We start from the raw sequence: 19,606 nt of genomic DNA, 5'->3' as shown, positions 1-19,606 counted from the left end.
ACAGCCGGCTCCGCCGCCGGCTAGAGCGGCAGAGCCCGATCTAGGGGCGGTGGGCGTGTCGGAAGTGACGCAGAGGACTTCCGGTCCATAGGCGGGGCTTCGGATCTCTTTCCCGGGATCCCTGCGGAAGGCATGGAAGGTGCGTGAGAAGGGCCAGTTTTCCCAAGCGGGAGGGTGCGAGTGGTGCCGTTTGGTCTTGGAGCTGGACCCGCGGCCGGAAGTTTCGCTAGTTGCGTGCCGATTCGTGCCTGGCCCCGGTCCAGCCCGCTGGCCCCGGCACAGGCTCCGCAGTCGGTCTGGAAGTCAGTTTTGCCAAAATAATCAAAAGAGCGTCAGCAGATACTGACACTCAAATTGTCGTTATAAATTAGCAACAGCAGAGCGCTTTCTCTGAAATCCCGTCAGTCAGAGTTCCTGGCCACAGAGTTTTTTCTGCTTGTAACAAAAGCTGTCATTCAGCGAGTGCTCACTGAGCCTCACCACGATACCTTGAAGTGTCATCAACAGGTGGGAAGTCGAGGCTTGGAGAGAATAAGTAAGATACCCGCTATGCTGCTGTCCTGCTCTGTGGCTGATACCTGATCTCGTTTGAGTTCCTTGAAGTCAGAGCGTTGTTTTTGGTTCCTAAATATGTGCTGTGTTTTGGGGCAGACAGATAATGACTCTCACGTGCTCCTCGCCCTCGAGGAGCCCCTATTCGGTAAGGGAACTCCTTAGAAGATTGTGGTACAGGCGGTAAGAGATTTTTTTTCTCCATTTAACACATTCTAGTCAGCACCTACTATGTGCTGAGGGCTTCGTTTGTGGCTCAGCTGATAAAAAATCCGCCTGCAATGCGGGAGATCTGAGTTCGATCCCTGGGTTGGGAAGACCCTCTGGAGAAGGGAACAGGCTACAGCGCACTCCAGTATTCCGGCCTGGAGGATCCCATGGACTGTCTAGCCCGTGGGGTCGCAAAGAGTCGTACACAACTGAGCGACTTTCCTTCACTATGTGCTGAAGTTGTAAGAGGGAACAAGACAGCCTTAGTCGCTACTGTGGTGGAACTTAGTCTGTCAAGGAATGTACTGTACAAGCAAATACACTGCGTTGGTGAGTGTCATGAATGAAACTTCATGAGGTCAAGGGTGTTCAGGTGTAGAGTGCAGTAAGTCCTAACCTAACCTTGGGATCCAAGAAGACTTCTTTGTGGAAGTGACTTTCTAAAAACCTCTGTCAGGTCATGTAGCTACTCAAAGCTTCCTGCTTGCTTTTCATTGACTTGGAATAAACCCAAATGCCTTACCTTGGCCTAACACTTTCTGGCTGTCTTGACTGCCTCCTCAGCTACTGCTCCCTCTTTCTCCTTTTCATTCTGGCCACATGGGTCTTGTTTCACACTCACCAAGCTCATTCTCACTTAGGGTCCTTGCTGTTGACTTTTCATCATTTAGGTTTCAGCCTAAATGACAATGTCTTCGGGGTTCGCTCTTAACACGCTTCGCTCTTATTCTCTGGCATTTATGATATAAGCTAATAATCATAGGGATTTCTCTGGCGGTCCAGTGGTTAAGACTCAGTTCAGGGAACTTGGGTTCAGTCCCTGGTCTGGGAACTAAGATCCCACATGCTGCATGGTACAGCCAAAAAGGAAAAACAAACAAACAAACGGATAATCACCTAATTGTTATCCACCTCCTCTTTGGAAAGTAAGTTCTATGGAAGTGGCCCTGGTCTGCGTAGTTCACGCACTTCCTTGCCCATGTCTGGTGTAATGTAGTTCAGTTCAGTTCAGTCGCTCAGTCATGTCTGACTCTTTGCGACCCCATGAATTGCGGCACACCAGGCCTCCCTGTCCATCACCAACTCCTGGAGTTCACTCAGACTCACATGCATCGAGTCAGTGATGCCATCCAGCCATCTCATCCTCTGTCGTCCCCTTCTCCTCCTACCCACAATCCCTCCCAGCATCAGAGTCTTTTCCAATGAGTCAACTCTTCGCATGAGGTGCCCAAAGTATTGGAGTTTCAGCTTTAGCATCAGTCCTTCCAAAGAACACCCAGGACTGGTCTCCTTTAGGATGGACTGGTTGGATCTCCTTGCAGTCCAAGGGACTCTCAAGAGTCTTCTCCAACACCACAGTTCAAAAGCATCAATTCTTCGGCACTCAGCTTTCTTCACAGTCCAACTCTCACATCCATACATGACCACTGGAAAAACCATAGCCTTGACTAGATGGACCTTTGTTGGCAAAGTAATGTCTCTGCTTCTCAATATGCTATCTAGGTTAGTCATAACTTTCCTTCCAAGGCATAAGCGTCTTTTAATTTCATGGCTGCAATCACCATCTGCAGTGATTTTGGAGCCCCCCAAAAATAAAGTCTGACACTGTTTCCACTGTTTCCCCATCTATTTCCCATGAAGTGATGGGACCAGATGCCATGATCTTAGTTTTCTGAATATTGAGCTTTAAGCCAACATTTTCACTCTCCTCTTTTACTTTCATCAAGAGGGTCTTTCGTTCCTCTTCACTTTCTTCCATAAGGGTGGTGTCATCTGCATATCTGAGGCTATTGATATTTCTCCCAGCAATCTTGATTCCAGCTTGTGCTTCTTCCAGCCCGGCATTTCTCATGATGTATTCTGCATATAAGTTAAATAAGCAGGGTGACAATATACAGCCTTGACGTACTCCTTTTCCTATTTGGAACCAGTCTGTTGTTCCATGTCCAGTTCTAACTGTTGTTTCCTGACCTGCATATAGGTTTCAGCAAATACTGGACAATTGTCTAAATAAAGAATGAATGAAAAAAATCAATGATATTTAAAAATGAAACCCCTGGGTAGCCTGAGGATGGGGGCTGGTTGTCAAGGGGGGGCCACCCGTGTGATTAGAGTTGTAACTTTCAGTCCCACCCACCTCAACCACCATCTCCAAGAAAGGGAGAGAGGCTGGAGTTAAATCAGCCCCAGCAGTGACTCATTTAATCAGTTGTGCCCAAGTAACGAAGCAACCATAAAAAAACAAAAGTGAAGGGTTGTGAGAACTTTCAGGAGTGACGGGTTGTGAGAACGTTCAGGTTGGTGAGCGGCTGGGGGTGCAGGGAGAGCGCTCTGCTCCCCTGCCCACATGCATCGGCCAACGCGTCACTCCCATCTGGCTCTCCCTGGCAGCCTAGTAAGGAGGATGTTTTCCTGAGCTCTCTGTGAGCCACTCTAACAAGTTAATCAAACCTCAGGAGGGGAGCCTGTAGGTCAGAGGCACAGGTGGCCACCTGGACTTGAAGCTGGGATCTGAAGTGGAGGGAGGGGAGAGGAGTCTTACAGGACTGAGCCGTTAACTTGTGGAATCTGATGCTGACTCCCAGTAGGCAGTGTCAGGGTTGAGTGCACCGCTTGGTGGTGGTGGAAAAAACACTGGAGAGGCCCTTGAGGTAACACATACTGTGTTGGATACTTGCCATGTGCCAGGCCCACACAGCTTTGCGTATATTATCTCATCTTCACGTTAACTCAGAAGTAGATGTAGTTTATCTTCATTTTACGGATGGACACTTTGAAACCATGAGAGGTTAACTAACTTACCCAAGATTGCACAGGTGGCTGTAACAGAGCTGGGATTCAAACCCAGTCAGCCTGGTCTTTAGAATCTATACTCCAAACAATTGTGTGTTCTGGATTCCTACGGACCTCTCTGAGAATTTGGACCTTATCCTGTGGGCCATGAGATGCCTTTGTAGGATTTTTTGGGTTTTTGGCTGTGTTTGTCTTAGTTGCGGCACGAGGGATCTTCGATCTTCATTGCAGCATGCAGGATCTTTATTTGTGGCATGTGGGATCTAGTTTCCTGACCAGGGATCGAACCTGGGCTGGGCCACCAGGGAAGTCCCTGAGGGATTCTAAGTAGAGAAGAAGAGAGGGGTGGGAGGGCCAGACAGCCTGAGTAGTCTGGGTGTTGCTTCCCACAGGAGCTGGGGTCTGGGTGGGTCCCAGGATATGGGCAGCATCATTTTCAGGAAGGAAAGAACTTTCTAGCAGAGAGAACTGCACATGCAGAGGACTTTTCCAGAGTTACAAGTAGTTGACTTTAGTTAGAGATTGAGGGGCTTCAAGGTGGGGGTTGCAGCGAGGCCAAGAGGGAGCCAGGTCCTGAAAGAGTTTGGCCCTCCTCCTGCGCTGGCAGCATCGAGACCGTCACTGCGTCTCTGGGGCCCAGCCGTGTCAGTGTTGGAGTGCCTAGCACCAGTTACCCTCAGGGCTCGGAGCAAACGCCAGGTATCAGAGTGCCTGAGGCTAGAGAATGGGAGCACCAAGGCAGGGGCGTCAGAGCCTGGCAGCACAAAGTTACAGCTCTGCCTCCATCCCGACCTTCACAAGTGGTCACAGTGCTCGCAGTGTGGGAGACCTGGGTTCCATCCCTGGGTTGGGACGATCCCCTGGAGAAGGAAGGGGCTACCCACTCCAGAATTCTTGCCTGGAGAATTCCATGGACAGAGGAGCCTGGCAGGCTACAGTCCATGGAGTCGCAGAGTTGGACACGACTGAGCGACTTTCACATTGACATCACAGAGTGCTCAGCATGAAAGTGTGGAGCCATTAGGCTTCGAGAGGACTCGGCTATATCTGCCGAGACTTTTAAGGTAGAAACAATTCTCTTTGTCTCGTCCCAGGAACTTTCACATTCGTCCGCACGTCTTCATTTTCACAACAGGATCTGTCCAGTCGATGTAGTGTTTTAAATAGTCTTACTGTCGCAAATCACAAGGACCATTTTCCCCCCAACTGTGATCTTGAATTTCATAAAGTGATGTTTCTCTTCCTCCTTATTAGCAAAGACTCTTGGAACTGTAACGCCAAGAAAACCTGTCTTATCTGTCAGTGCAAGAAAAATTAAGGACAATGCGGCCGACTGGCATAATTTAATCCTGAAGTGGGAAACCCTCAACGATGGAGGTTTTGCTACTGCAAACAGTATCGCCAACATGAAAATCAGCTTGTCGTAAGTACTGGCAGAACACGTTCTGTGCGCTTCGGCCTTAGCGATCGGGCAGACACTTGATGGGCGTCTTTTAGAGTGGGCCAGGTAGCCTCCAGCAACGTGGATAAACAAAGTGAACAAGCACTGATAGAACAGTGCGTGCAGGTGTGAAGGGTACGTGCGTTTTAGAAACAAAATTATGCTACAAATCGTTTGTGGTTACATCTGCATGTCAAATTATCAAAATGGATTGGGAGGAGACAGACTCAGGCGCTGGTACCTTCTGGGAGGACTGAATGGGATGGTGGGGCAGGTTCCACTTCATCTCCAGACTGCTGCTTTTTATTTCTGCAGTGTTGTGACTATCACTAGAAAATACATAGATTTGGCCTTTGTCCCTGTTCTTGGCACATGGCTCTTAAAACGCTTATGATTTCCTTAGGGACTTGACCTACGGAAGAATCTTTAGTTATAGTAATACTTGTTCTTTGGTCCTCCAGTTCCTGAATTAGCTCCAGAATGATTAAGGAGTGCCCTGTGGTCGTAACAGGCCCCTTCCTAAGACATCCAAGCCTGTGTTAATAAGGGGGCTTTTTGGAAAACCCCTAAGGAGGGGGACACCAGCCGTGCAAGAGGAGTTGGCACTGTCAGCCCCGCCCCCTCACCTGCACTCTGGGGAGGTTGAGTTAATCACCGATGGCCAATCATTTAATCAATTGTGACTTCGTAAGGAAGCCTCCATAAAAACCCGGAAGGACAGGGGTTTGGGTAGCTTCTAGGTTGGGGAACCTGAATGCTTCCCTGGGCCCTGATGCCACAGGGAGAGAAGCCCCTGGGCTTGAGACCCTCCCAGACTTTGCCCTGATTATCTCCCTATGGTGACCAGGAGCCAGACATGGTCAGAACACCCAGTGGGATGTTCAGAGCAGAGGAGACATGCTGGAGTGTGTTTTCCCTTAGCAAGTTCTTTTAAAAAGACAAAAGAGAAACTGTAGACAAAAGAAAATGAAGAAATTGTTGGCAGTTACCAGTTCTGATTGAAAGATTTGCTTTATTATTCTTTGCATTTTCCTGTATATATATTTTTAGTTTGGGTTTTGTTTTTTTTTTTTAATCAGCCTGGCTTACGCAAGGCCTCAAAAAATTTAATCAAGACTCAAGCTTGTTCCTACCCATGGAAATCTTTTAGTAAAAGGCGAAAGATTTAAATGACCTGAAGAGAAACATGAGTGTGGATCTATATATAGTAGTTTTGATTTCTCAAAGCTGCATATCTTTTGTCTACCGGCCGGAGTCTAGAGTCTTAACTTCTTGGGCTGGACCCCTGGCCCTCGCCAGCTCTCCCAAGCACATCAGACATGTCAGCCCTCTGGTCCCTTCTCCTGCTCAGCAAGTTCCATGAAGCAGTTCTTACCTGACTCCATAAGATGCTCTCTGAAGTTGGAGGTGGGGGGTGGGATACACTGGGAGTTTGGGATTGATACATACACACACACATACTGTAAATAAAATAGATAACTAATAAGGACCTACTATATAGCTCAGGGAACTCTACTTAATACTCTGTAATGGCCTAGATGGGAAAAGAATCTAAAAAAGAGTGGCTATATGTGTATGTATGGCTGATTCACTTGCTGTACAGCAGAAACTAACACAGCATTGTAAATCAAGTATGCTCCAAAAATCTTTTTTAAAACTTTTTGGTCTACAAAATGAAGAACAACGAGAAGATCTTCCCTGATAATCTTCTAATGTTTCATTTTTTCACTTAAATGTTGATTGTGGAGCCACTAGATTAATTTCAGGTGCCATGGATCACAGCTTTCCATTTACAAAACGCATTCCTAGCTGGCGGGCTCTGAGGAAACGACCATGTCTTGTCCACTGAAGACGCCACAGGGCTGGATTGAACTGACTTTGTTCTAGGGCAGAATCGAGCAGTGGATGGACATATTCCTTGTGTGCGTAAATAACATGTAAATATGATGATGTGAAATGACACCGGTGCAAACAGTCGATGATGACACATGTCCGTGGATATTGAGTTTTCTAGGGTTCATCCTAATGAAGGGAGGCAACCTCATGGAGTGTGTTCTGTTCCTGCTTTTCCATCTGGTTCAGGAGCAAAGACAAGATAGAATTAGCGAGCAGCGGCCTGGCTTCTAACGACTGTGCCGAAAAGGAGCACCCGGAATACAGCAGGGAGCTCGAGACGCTGTGCGAGGAGCTGCAGGCCACCCTGGAAGGCTTGGTAAGGTGTCGCCGCCCCGGGGCGAGTGTGCGCCGGCGCCCGGCAGGGTTCCACACTTCGCTCCTCCGAGATTTTGTTTGTCCCTCCTCCACCTCCTCGGTGGTCTCTTGCTCTGCCTGCCCCATAAATCTGGTTTCCGAGATGCTGTCCTGACCTTCCTTCTGATCGGCTTGTCGCAGGGCAGTGTCCCTGCTCCCGGTCCCCACAGGAAGCAAATTAGGCTTGCGGGCTGCTCGCCTCTACCCAGCAGCCGTCCAGAGGCGAGTGGGCACCACTGCATGCCAGCAGGGCTCTATTCATGGACGCTGAACTGTGAGTTTCATACAGCTTTCATGTGTCACATGAAATATTCTGCTTTTGATTTTTTTTTCAACCACTTAAAAATGTAAAACCCATTCTTAGCTCAAGGGACACCCAAAAATAGATGGAGCTGGATCTGGCCTGAGAGCCCTGATCTCACCCATAAGAGATGCTCTGAAGTGTTGTTTAACTCAAGGCTGGATGTCGGTACCCACCACGCTGGCCACCTCATGTGGACGAAACACCCTCGTCTCAGCCAGACACAGGGATAGGGTTTTACACATCTTCAACACAGATAACTAAAGCTTCTCCACATGGAGCGTCTATATATGTTCTAACATTTCTTGATGTGTTTCTAATGCTTTACATGCTTCTTTATCTTTTTAAACAGCATATGTCGAGTATCATTGTATTTCTTCAAGATACCACTTGTTCAAAGTCAGGATTCCGCCTATTAAAGGCAGACTATAGGTTTATGAGTTTTTCAGAAAAGAAGCACATCCTTTATAAGCTGTAATGGCTTCTGAAACATGAAAATGAGAAAAATAAATAGGGCACCAAGGACATCTTGGTTTCGCCTTTCCTTTGATCGAAATGCACTACTGTCTTCAGGATATTTTGCGGGGGGGAGCTATCTGTCTCCTCTAAGTAAACGATCAGGGTTTTGTGATTGTCCTGGTTTGTAACACCGCCTTCGGGTGGTGCTGTGATAAAAAACAGTTGCCCGCCTGCCCCACCCCTCACAGGCAGAAACAGGCCTGTGTCTTGATCCCTTCTCAGCACTCCCACTGCTAGGAAGGCTGGAGGGGAAGGCGTGTGGGTGTTTGCTTTGTCGCATCTCTATGGTCACTGCTGTGTCTCCAGTAATTGGGTCATTGACCTCAGCTTCTGGACCTAGGCTTCCTGAATTGACACAGGCAGAGTAATAAATTTTTTCCCCCACATTAACCCATTTGATTTTGGCAAGTGGTTTTGTTTGGACAAAACACCAGTGCACACATTGCTTGAAAGTGAAAAAACTGGATGGCTAAGTTCCTATATTGAAATATTTATTTCTGGTCACTCTTAGCTTGTACTCGTCAGTTTTTATTGTTTATTTCTGGTCACTCTTAGCTTGTACTTGTCAGTTTCTGTTGTTTCCTTGAAGTCTAGCTGGTTTGCAACATTGTGTTCCTTTGTGCTGTAAAGCAAAGCAAAGCAAAGTGATTCAGTTACACATGTACACACACTCTCTCGTATCCTTTTCCATTATGGTGCGTTACGGCATATAGAATATAGTTCTATGTGTATACTGAAATGCTTTCAACAAAGTTAAGGACAGGCAGTCGGGCTGTCGTCTGTTGGTCAGTGTGGCAACACTCGTACCAGAACTTCATCATCCGTGGCCTACCGCCTCCCTCTCCACACAAAACATCTCACAGAACCCCCAGCTGGATCAGAATGAGAAACACTTCAGGCACATGCTAACGTGACTTTTACGAAACGTAAAAACCCTGGGAAGGATTTTGTTTCTAAATGCCATTTGGCTTTCTTTAGCACGCAGTTCCCTCATTTATAACTCTGTGCATATGCACACCACGGTGGGGAAGGAGGGCTTGGGCAGGAACAAGGGGAAGAGGCTGTTCGCCTCCCATTTCAGGCAAGGCAGGAGGGACTGACTGGTTTTGCTTGCGTGGTCCCCATTCTCCCTGTTCTCGCGTGGCTGTCTGGTGCCACGGGACCCCCTTCCCCAGCCCCGCTGACTGTGCAGAGGAGGGGTGGCCTGGGGGGGTGTCAGACCTGAGTCAAGGTCCAGAAAACCCAGCCTGATGGACTGAGCAGGTGACATGTCCTGTCCGTGGCCCCTCCACCCACAGCACGTGGCCTGGCAGGGCAGCTGAAAATGGCTGCTAGGTTTGAGGTGACCGCATGCCCCACAGTGGCTCTAGTTCCCAAGGCCTGCTAAGTTGCTTCAGTCGTGTCCGACTCTGTGAGACCCCATAGACGGCAGCCCACCAGGCTCCCCCGTCCCTGGGATTCTCCAGGCAAGAACACTAGGGTGGGTTGCCATTTCCTTTTCCAATGCATGAAAGTGAAAAGTGAAGGTGAAGTCTCTCAGTGGTGTCCGACTCTTAGCGACCCCATGAGTGCAGCCCACCAGGCTCCTCCGTCCATGGGATTTTCCGGGCAAGAGCACTGGAGTGGGCGCCATCGCCTTCCTTCAGACAGCCTGGGCTGACCATGGGTGCTAGCTGTCAGCCCCCGAGTTCTCTGCCCCAGTGGGTTTGTTCTATTTTACATGGAATAAGTGGTTCAAGGGACTGCCCTGGTGGTGCAGTGGTTAGGACTCAGTTCTCACTGCTGTGGGCCCCAGGTTCAATCCCCGGTTGGGGAACTAAGATCCTGCAAGCTGCATAGCATGGCCAAAAAAAAAAATAAAATAGTTTGAGAATTAGTTCTCAGTTTCAAAACCAAAGTTGATGTTATAAGGATATTAATATCATCATTCCTGTTTTCCTCCAGCCTTTAGAGAGAATGGTTTCCCAGGCTTGACTTGGCCTTGAATCTGGCCTTGGTGGAGGGTGGAGGTGTCCGTGTCCCTCAGCTGGACGAACATTTCGCGGTGAGGGCTCTTGCCTTGAGGAGGGACGTGGCGCCGCGAGCGTGTCACTGCAGGGCTGTGGCGTGTGTGATTTTGGTGTCGTTATTGTTGAATGAGCCCCCGGATGGAGCTGGCCCCTCCGGCCCAGGCTGGAGCCTCCGGGGTTTCCTTGGCTGTCCTTGGGCTCATCAGCTCTTCTAAGCATTAGGTGGCAGCGGGGAGCTGCCGCAGGACGCAGAGGGCAGGGCTGGGGATGGGATGTCGAGGCCTGGCCTCGTCCTTCCGGAGCTCAGCAGCCTTGAGAATTTTCCCAGCTGTCATCCAGAAGTGATGAGTCCTACCTCCTGGCGTCGGGCCAAATGAAATATCGAACCTGGAAAGATTTGGGAACAGAGCCTGGTCCTTTAAAAACTAATGTTAGCTAAATTTAGTTCAGCCGCTTCATGTAGTTAGAGAGTGCTTGAAGGACCAGGTGCAGGGAATTAAGATTTTGATGACTGGTAGAGCTTTTCTTACACCCCGCTGTGTACATAAAGCTAACTTCATACTTAGGGCCAAGGCAATGGCACCCACTCCAGTACTCTTGCCTGGAAAATCCCATGGACGGGGGAGCCTGGTAGGCTGTAATCCAGGGGGTCGCTAAGAGTTGGACACGACTGAGCGACTTCCCTTTCACTTTTCACTTTCATGCATTGGAGAAGGAAATGGCAACCAATCCAGTGTTCTTGCATGGAGAATCCCAGGAGTGGGGGAGCCTGGTGGGCTGCCGTCTATGGGGTCGCACAGAGTCGAACACGACTGAAGCAACTTAGCAGCAGCAGCAGCAGACCCTACAATGGGGCTTCCCAGGTGGCGCTAGTGGTAAAGAACCTGCCTGCCAATGCAGGTAGACATAAGAGACCCGGGTTCGATCCCTGAGTTAGGAAGATCCCCTGGAGGGGCGCATGGCAACCCACTCCAGTATTCTTGCCTGGAGAATCCCATGGACAGAGGAGCCTTGTGGGCTACAGTCCATGGGGTCACACAGAGTTGGACACGACTGGAGTGACTTAACACGCACGCACACAGACCTATGCTACTGAAATCCGAAAGCTTGGTCACTGCACGCGTTTGTCTTACTTCACAAACACTGACGTGGCTCCGACCGGGCGCCCCGCAGGCACTCGCTCAGTCCCCCGGCCCCTGTGTTAGCAGGCACTCTGTCGGGCCGGGCCCCACTGCAGCAAGCTCCTGACGTGCGCCAAGGCACCATCAGCTCACGTGCTCGCTGTTGCCTCCCCGTGTGCAGCATGCTGGGCTTGCCTTTCGTTATTACAGTTTTATCAACAATGAAACCAAGCCTCAGAGGTCTCAGTGAACTTGAAACCAAGCAGGACACGGAAGCATTTTTGTCCCACCTTTCTTGTTTGTAGGCAAGACCCCAGTCTCGAGACCTGCCTGGTGGTCCAGTGGCTAAGACGTCACGCTCCCAGTGCAGGGGACCCGGGTTCAATCCCTGACTGGGGAACTAGATCCCACGTGCTGCAGCGAAGATCAGAGATCCCAAGTGCTGCAGCTAAGACCTGGCACAGCCAGATAAATAAATACGGGGCTTCCCTGGAGGCTCAGTGGTAAAGAATTCGCCTGCCAATGCAGGAGACATGGGTTCGATCCCTCATCTGGGAAGATCCCACATCCCGCCGAGCAGCTAAGCCCGTGAGCCACAACTACCGAGCCTCTGCTCTAGAGCCCATGCTTGGCAACAAGAGAAGCCACTGCAGTGAGAAGCCCGAGCACCGCAACCAGAGGGTGCCCCCCAACCCGCTCGCTGCAACTAGAGAAAAGCCCCACAGCAACAAAGACCCAGCACAGCCAAAAACCATTAAATAAAATTGTAATGAATAAATAATTTGTTTTTAAAAAAAAGACTCCAGCCTCCCTGACCTTCCCTGAGTTCCAAAGGGTGGATTCCAGCAGTTGCTAATTTAGAGAGGAGCAGTCAAGAAACTACTTGAGGCAAGATTAAAGGGACCCGAGAAACTCATCAAGATTAGGAGGCCTGACCACCTGAGACCAGGCCCTACACACACCCTAATCTTATTGGCAACCCCACCCCTTGTGGCTGTAAAACTCCTCGTCAAATACCCCTGGGCCGCAGACACACAGTTTTTCAGAGCAAGAGGCTGCCATGTCTTCTTTTGCCTGGCAAAGCAATAAAGCTGTTCGTTTCTACTTCACCCAAAACTCTGTCTGAGATTTGATTCAGCACTGGTGCACAGAGGCTGAGTTTTTGACATCAAACTCAAAGGCAGTTCATCGGAGTCAGAGGTGAGCTCATTTCATGCCTCTTCTCCTGTCTTTCATTCCATGAAAGGGAGAGCCTGCCTTTACCACCCCTCTAGGTCTTCGGTGCTAAAAAGTGAGTGATGTTCAGAGAGCTAGTGCTCGCAAGCTTCCTCTTCTCCAGCATTGGAGATCCAGGGTTTATTACTGAACTAAACCAAACTTGTGTAATCAAAGCAACCGTTCACCTCCATCTCCCAGAAGTTTGCTGCACACGGAGTGAATGGTATTGAGTTATTGGACTTACCTCTCAACAGACTTACATTTCTTAGCTTTGAAATCTTCAGAGTTACTGAATCTAAGACTGAATTTCCAATAATATTCTCATAGTCTAAGTTAATATCTTTTTCAGACGAAAATACAGATGAAGATGGAAAAGCTGTCTTCAACCACCAAGGGCGTTTGTGAACTAGAGGATTACCATCATGGGGAGGAGAGAAAGCGCCCCCCGCTCTTCCACACGTGGCCCACAGCTCATTTTTGTAAGTAGTTCTTTGTGCCTGCTTTTCAAGGGTAGATCCTGAGAGCATTTCATGCCATTTAGATCTGGCCCTCTAAAGCTGACAAGACTTTGAAATTCAATTCAGAAGGATCCACTGGGAGGGAGGGAGATGGAGGCATCTTAGATGAGTGTTTCTTCTTGGCTTTAATTACCTACTAACCAGCAAAGACTCATTGGAAAAGACCCTGATGCTGGGAAAGATTGAGGGCAGGAGGAGGAGGGGGCAACAGAGGATGAGATGGTTGGATGGCATCACCAACTCAATGGACATGAGTTTGAGCAGGCTCCAGGAGATGGTGAAGGACAGGGAAGCCTGGTGGCTGCAGTCCACGGGGTCGCAGGGTCGGATACGTCTTAGTGACTGAACAACAATCAGCAAAGAGTGTTAAACATCATTAGAGACCCATGAAGCAAGCTGCCGTTAGTCCTTTAAAGCCAGTGGGCAGAATGAGCTTAGCCACCTCAGCAGAGGCAGGATTTTTTTTTTTTTTGGTAGAAAGATAGATTTTCACTTTTTGTTTTGCTTTGTTTAAAAAGTAAATGGGGATCACTTTAGCCTGCCCCATGAAGGCAGGCTGCTGGGAAAACAAACCCCATTACTTAAATAAATTGTGCAGTAAGGGCTGTTTTTAGCATCAGTTTAAAAGAAGGGCTAAACTATTTGATGTCGCTTTGAGACCTCACTTCTAAATAAGGGAGAAGGATAAAATCACCTAATGTAACGTGTTCATTGAATGTTGTCGGTCTGAGATGAGTGCACTCTGTATAGTGACTGTAGGCTCCTAAGAGCTGTGTAGAGAAGGTTACAGGTGCTTTTTAATTCCATGACACTCATTTCCCTTGTTATCTGATCCTGATCTACACTGGCCAGAGTCCGTCTTCCTCGTAGTTCTGCTGCTGACTCTGGCTTTTAAGGAGCAGCTTTTCAAAGTCCCTGGTGGTCCGGTGGTCAGGACTTGGTGCTGCCACTCCAGAGGGCATGGGTTCAATCCCTGGTCCAGGCACTAAGATCCCATAAGCAGTGCAGCAGGGCCAAAAAATCCCCCTCCAGCAAATGCTGCTGTTCGAGGGGGCCCGCGTTTGTTGCAGACGAGGTCTCCCGCAAGCTCTCGGACATGTACAGCCAGGAGCTCCGCCTGAAGCGCACGGTGGTGGAACAGCTGGCACACACGGCCGACCGCGACCTCGCCCTCAGCTACCTGTCCATGTGGCTGCATCAGCCCTACCTGGAGGCTGGGAGCTGGCTGCTTCTGGAGAGCATGCTGCTGGAAACCGGGCACCGCGTGCTGTGACCTCCCCCCACGCCTCCGGGCTCCAGACCCCCCCCAGCGGACAGACTTCCAGGTGGGCGCTGGGCGGTACCCTGGGATCACGCCCCCCGGCTGCACCCTGGATCAGGCCCTGTGCTCGATCCTTGCACCAGCTCTCTGCAGCCTCTCCTGACATTGTCTACCACTCAGCCTTGTCTGCACCTGTTGTGAATGTGGCATCTATGAAGACTTCCGCATGAAATAAATGAGTTCCTCAACTAAACGACTGAGTGATCTGGTTTTTGTCAATTAGGTCTATTTTACATAGATTCCACTTGTGTAGAAAATGCCTGGTTTAACATTTGTATTGTTAAAATTGTGGGACTGTATTAGCTTTGTAACTACAACTAAGATGGGTGGGACTCGCGGTAAAGAATCTGCCTGCCAATGCAAGGAATGTAAGAGATTTGGGTTCAGTCCCCGGGCTGGGAAGATCCCCTGGAAAAGGAAATGGCAACCCACTCCTGTGTTCTTGCCTGAAAAACTCCATAGACAAGAGGAGCCTGGTGGGCTCCAGTCCCTGGGGTCCCAAAGAGTTGGACACGACTGAGTGCACATTAGCTTTGTAATTGCAACTAGTGTCTAAAATACTTGAGAGGTCACTGAATAAAGATCAGCATCATGCAAATGAGAACTAGCTACCAAAAAATTGCCCATCTGTGTACTTAGGCCATGACAGGCCAGGTGAACTGTCTTCCATGTCCTTCTGGTTTAAATCCTAGTTTGGCAATATCTGCAACCAGATATTGGGGGTCAGTTCTGCCATTGCTCCCCCAGAAACAGAAGTCTAAGAAATGTCATGCTGTGATACGGGATGTAGTCTCATGACACTCAAGTCCTAGCAGCTCAGGAACAAGTGCTTCCCAGGCAAAGAAAGAAAATACCCAGAAATAAAAGACTGTATGTGATGGGGGTGTATTTGGAGCGAATCTCACTGTGTAAGTTGGCATGTGCAAAGCGTTCCAAAGCAGCACTTCTTAGAACTTCTTGTTCTCTCCTTTGCAGTATTTATTAGAACCCAACCATAATAGTAGCCCGTCAGATGTCCTGCAGCCTGGAAACCGCCTGGCTGGCATTCGGCAGAAGGGGCATCCTGCCCCCAGGGCTCCCTGCCGTGGTCTCAAGCCAGGTGGGCAGGACCAGCCCTCCTCAGAGGCATGGGGTCAGTTTTTAGGATTGGGATGGGGTGTGGTACTTAAAAAAGAGTAAATGTTCTTCAGGGGAGACACTGAAGAACTGCTCAACCTTTCTAGGGCACATCCTGTCTTCTCGACACCTCACCCATGGACACCGAGGTTGCCAGGGAGAACTAATGGGAATGAATGACGCTGCTGATGCTGAAGCCCAGCCTCTGTGCACCGGCGCTGAAGTGAATCTTGGAGACAGTTTGGGGTGAAGTAGAAAAGAATTGCTTTGTCAGGTGAAGGAAGGGGGCCACGTTGGGCTAATGCCCTCAAAACTGTGTCCTGAGCTTCCATGGTGGCTCAGTGGTAAAGAATTCGCCTGACAACGCAGGAGACATGGGTTCGATACCTGAGCCAGGAAGATCCCAGATGGCAAAGCGCAATGAAACCCCTGTGCTACAACTACTGAGGCCGTGCCCCAGAGCCTGTGCCCCGGAACACGGGAACTCAAGCAGTGAGAAGCCCGAGCACTGTGATGAGAGTAGCCCCCGCTTGCAGCAGCTGGAGCAAAGCCTGCACAGCAGCAGGACCCAGCACAGCAGCAGGACCCAGCACAGCCGAATATAAATAAATAAAAAATAGCTGTGTCCCACCCGGGGTGAGGGTGAGGGGTTGTGTGGTGTCTTATAGTCAAGGGGGCAGGCTTTCTGCTTAGTACCCCGCAGGGCCTGCATTCTTCAAAGCCAGAGGTCATCTGGAGTCGGGGTGACCTCTCTGGAGAATGTTTCATTGAGTAGTTAACATGTTCCATTTTTTGGGACACCTACCCAGCAGAAGAACTCGAAGATACTGTTCTATGTATCCTGAATATTAATTTGAAGGACTGAAGCTGAAGCTTCAATACTTTGGCCATCTGATGGGAAGAACTGACTCTTTAGAAAAGATTCTGATGCTGGGAAAGATTGAAGGCAGACGGAGAAGGGGACCACAGAGGATGAGATGGTTGGATGGCATCACCGACTCAATGGACATGAGTTTGGGCAAGCTCAGGGGCTTGGTGATAGACAGGGAAGCCTGGCGTGCTGCAGTCCATGGGGTCCAGAGTCAGACACGACTGAGAGACTGATCAGATCGTTTGAGGAGGAACCGGGACCTGCCTGGGGCTGCACTATTATTTCTCAACAGCTCCTCCCTGTTGCTCTATGCCCTCCCTTCCCTGACTCAGTTCAGCCCCTCAGTCCAACCTCCCTGATGAGCAGCTGTCTGAAGCTGCCCTTTGGAACTGAGAGGCTCCCCAGGTGGTGCAGTGGTGAGGGATCTGCCTGCCAATCTGGGAGACACAAGAGACACAGGTTTGATCCCTTGGTCGGGAAGAGCCCCTGGAGGCGGGCATGGCAACCCAGTCCCTGAGAATAAAGCCCACTCCTCCACAGCACAGGGAGGGCACAGCCCACAGCCCCGGCCCCAGCGTCCAGGGTCCCTCCTGATGGTGTCGGCCAAGGTGGGGAAAGGACAGCTGTGCCCTTTTGATGCTCTCATCTGAGTGTGGACAAATGGCCCTCTCTTTCTCCCCAGTAGAGCCCAGGAAAACATTCCAAGAAGAGACGGAAAGACCTTGCTTGATAAGTGGCTTTACAAGCGGGACACGGAGGGGCTGTGGCTCCTGCCCTGTGCCTCACTCTCCCTATCCACCGAGTGCCAGCACAAACAACGCTCTCCCCTACTGCCCAATAAAATGCTGCCCAGATAGCAAGCTTGCATATTTATTTATTGAACCCAGAAGCAGCTTCTTGTGTGGACCAAGTCTGGTATAAAGCAGCACATCGCTGAGGAGAAAGGGGACGTCATTTTCTGTGACTGGGGGCAGGGGAGGCAACCCAGAACCAGTGTGGCGCCACCTGCAGCAGCTGTCAGAGGCTCCCAGGGGCAGATGTGTCAGAGGGACCCATCACCAGGCAACGCACCCACCATCATCACAGCAAGCAAGATGTAGAAAAAGGTGGACAGTGAGGTAGAAAGACGTTGTTCATTATAAATAAAATGTTCATTTGTGTCAGTATTCACATTAGAAAAATACACGTTCCTTGAAACACACCTTCTCTGGGTAAAATCCACACAGATCTAGGGCTGCGGCTCTGACCCCATCTCACTGAGAGGGCTGCGTCTCCAAGCCTCCAGAGGAGCCGTTCCGGGGGGCCCGCCTGCAGGGCAGGCCCCTCCGCGTCCATCACTGTGACAATACTCCCCTCCCTGGACACTACGGAACCCGAAAGGAACAAGGGAAGCCTGTCAGAGTCTGAACAGCCGTCTGCTCCTGTTCCTGAGACAAGAGCATGGGGCACCCATCGCTGAGTTCAAAAGCCATGGCCTCCCGGACGGCAGCGCTGCCTCCAGCCCCTGGTCTGTGTGCCTCTCAGAGGAGCTGGTCCCAGCCCCTTGCGGCCTGCAGGGCCCCCTCAGGACTTGGCATCTGCCCCGGCTGGGCCGAGGCCCCGCTTGGACTCGGTGCTGTGCACACAGTTGGCTGGCACGGCGTCCATGGACCACGCTTTCCTGGGCAGAGGGGCAGGGGCCTCACCGGCGCTGGACTCGGGGCTGCTCGGGTGGGAGCCACACGCCTCACGGAAACTTCCTGCCTCTGAGTTTCCAGGCTGGAGACTGAAGCGCTGCAGAGAACCGGGCTCCCCAGGCCAGCCCCAGTATCTGGACACTCTCCCCAGGGAGTGCTGCCAGCTGGTGCTGGGCCCACGTCCCCGGTTCCCCTAAGGGACGGGGGAGCCCTGACCCAGGGCATCCGGGCACAGGGCAGTGGGGTCTGCAGGCCCACCCCGAGCTGTCCAACCAGCCAGTGCTGCCGGCCGGTGGCCCACCTGTGCCACGCTGCCCTCGCGCTCAGGAGCCGGGATCGAGGGGCTTTCCTCAGGACGGGGAGAGGCGACCCCACTCACTCGGGGGGTAAAACCTAAATGGTTCAGAAAAACAGAGTCAGTTGTGAACTGCTGCCAGTCACGTATCACTATCCAACCAAGCTAGTCCAAAGTAACTTTCCTGCCCCTGAAACAGAAACAGAAACCCTCGTTACTTGGCAGCTTCCAGGAATGGATGAAGCTGAAACGCAGACCTGTGAGGCGAGGGGAGCTGTGTTCCAAACAGGTGCCAGACAGCCCTCATTGTTCTGTGAATAAACCTGCCCTCCTGTCTGGAAGAATTAAGTCCTAACTTCTGAAGGGGAGGAGGCCTCTTTATATTAGAGACCTAAGGATCAGGTAAGGTTATTAGGCAGCTGTGATAACATTTTGCAAAGTTGCTGCTGCTGCTGAGTCGCTTCAGTCGTGTCCGACTCTGTGCGACCCCATAGATGGCCTACCACCAGGATCCTTTGTCTCTGGGACTCTCCAGGCAAGAACACTAGAGTGGGTTGCCATTTCCTTCTCCAATTCATGAAAGTGAAAGTGAAGTCGCTCAGTCCTGTCCGACTCTGTGCGAACCCATAGACGGAAGCCCACCAGGCTCCCCCGTCCCTGGGATTCTCCAGGCAAGAACACTGGAGTGGGTTGCCATTTCCTTCTCCAATGCATGAAAGTGAAAATGAAAGTGAAGTCGCTCAGTCGTGTCCGACTCTTAGTGACCCCATGGACTGCAGCCGACCAGGCTCCTCCGTCCATGGGATTTTCCAGGCAAGAGTACTGGAGTTGGGTGCCATTGCCTTCTCCTTTGGAAAGTTACGCCTGCGATATATTCCAGGTGTCTCACGGATCTGTTCTGGCTAGCACCAAAATAAAAACCAGAACATGTCTTGTTTTCCAACGTTAACTCTCAGCTGGCACTGAGAGCCAAGTCTCACGAAAGCCAAGCTCACATGTCCTGTGACCAGTCCCTGCTCTCAGGTCTCCCCAACTCCTCGGGGCCCTCCCAGGTACCACCCACTCAGCACCACGAGGCAGCTCTTTATTCCAATAGAGGACTCAAGGAAACCCCAAAGACCTGAGACTCCTGGGGAATAAACACTGGGAAGCTGGGGTAAAACTCTTGAGAAACCAGAGGGGTCTCTGAAACGTGGCCACAGGAGCGCCGTCCCCCCTGAGCAGCAGGTCTCTGAGCCCCACGGTGCACACCGCGAGGGCTGTCTTACCCACACCAGCCGCTGGGGCACACTCGGCCGGCCTCTGCAGGCCCCCGTCTTCAGCAGGACACTCGTCTCTCCTGGTCCTTTTCACTGAGGCCAGCCCGTCCCCTGCAATCTAGGGAGAGAAGGCCCA

General features: G+C 50.7%; 2 protein-coding genes and 1 non-coding gene across 12 annotated transcripts in view; 1 reads left to right on the top strand and 2 right to left on the bottom strand.

Annotated features, from left to right (window-relative positions):
* Positions 1-52: 52 nt before the first annotated feature.
* CINP (cyclin dependent kinase 2 interacting protein) lies at positions 53-14,446 on the top strand. 2 transcript variants are annotated; one of them, XM_027520871.1, is made up of 5 exons: positions 53-139; positions 4,810-4,978; positions 7,079-7,208; positions 12,764-12,893; positions 14,003-14,446. In XM_027520871.1, exons 1-5 carry the CDS (start codon positions 133-135, stop codon positions 14,203-14,205), a joined length of 639 nt encoding a protein of 212 aa, XP_027376672.1. In that variant the 5' UTR covers positions 53-132; the 3' UTR covers positions 14,206-14,446. The 2 variants fall into 2 exon arrangements, with proteins under 2 accessions (XP_027376672.1, XP_027376671.1); XM_027520870.1 differs by lacking the exon at positions 53-139 and adding an exon at positions 915-1,092.
* LOC113880223 lies at positions 6,074-6,190 on the bottom strand. The gene has a single exon (XR_003507682.1). It is a non-coding gene; the product is annotated as a U5 spliceosomal RNA (small nuclear RNA).
* Positions 7,570-19,606, bottom strand: part of ZNF839 (zinc finger protein 839) — a 24,652-nt gene continuing 12,615 nt past the window's right edge. For 5 of the 9 annotated variants that reach the window (XM_027520861.1, XM_027520863.1, XM_027520858.1 and 2 more), the window contains 2 exons: positions 19,480-19,588; positions 17,095-18,309 (listed from right to left, as the gene is read on the bottom strand). In XM_027520861.1, the coding sequence (XP_027376662.1) occupies positions 18,110-18,309; positions 19,480-19,588 (309 nt within the window). In that variant the 3' untranslated portion in view covers positions 17,095-18,109. Of the gene's footprint in view, positions 8,689-17,094; positions 18,310-19,479; positions 19,589-19,606 lie in introns of those variants that run through there. The other 4 variants (XR_003507317.1, XM_027520862.1, XM_027520860.1 and 1 more) reach the window with 3 other exon arrangements.

Source organism: Bos indicus x Bos taurus, chromosome 21, assembly GCF_003369695.1.
Source record: "Bos indicus x Bos taurus breed Angus x Brahman F1 hybrid chromosome 21, Bos_hybrid_MaternalHap_v2.0, whole genome shotgun sequence".
In the NCBI taxonomy this organism is placed as follows: domain Eukaryota; kingdom Metazoa; phylum Chordata; class Mammalia; order Artiodactyla; family Bovidae; genus Bos; species Bos indicus x Bos taurus.
This window is presented reverse-complemented; position numbering and strand designations above follow the sequence as displayed.

What these genes read in the sequence shown, in the direction of transcription:
- CINP (XM_027520870.1), top strand. Translation starts at nt 930, where the DNA reads ATGGACTGTCTAGCCCGTGGGGTCGCAAAGAGTCGTACACAACTGAGC. An exon ending in AACATGAAAATCAGCTTGTC is followed by an intron (nt 4,979 to 7,078) that starts GTAAGTACTGGC and finishes CATCTGGTTCAG; the next exon opens with GAGCAAAGACAAGATAGAAT. An exon ending in AGGCCACCCTGGAAGGCTTG is followed by an intron (nt 7,209 to 12,763) that starts GTAAGGTGTCGC and finishes TATCTTTTTCAG; the next exon opens with ACGAAAATACAGATGAAGAT.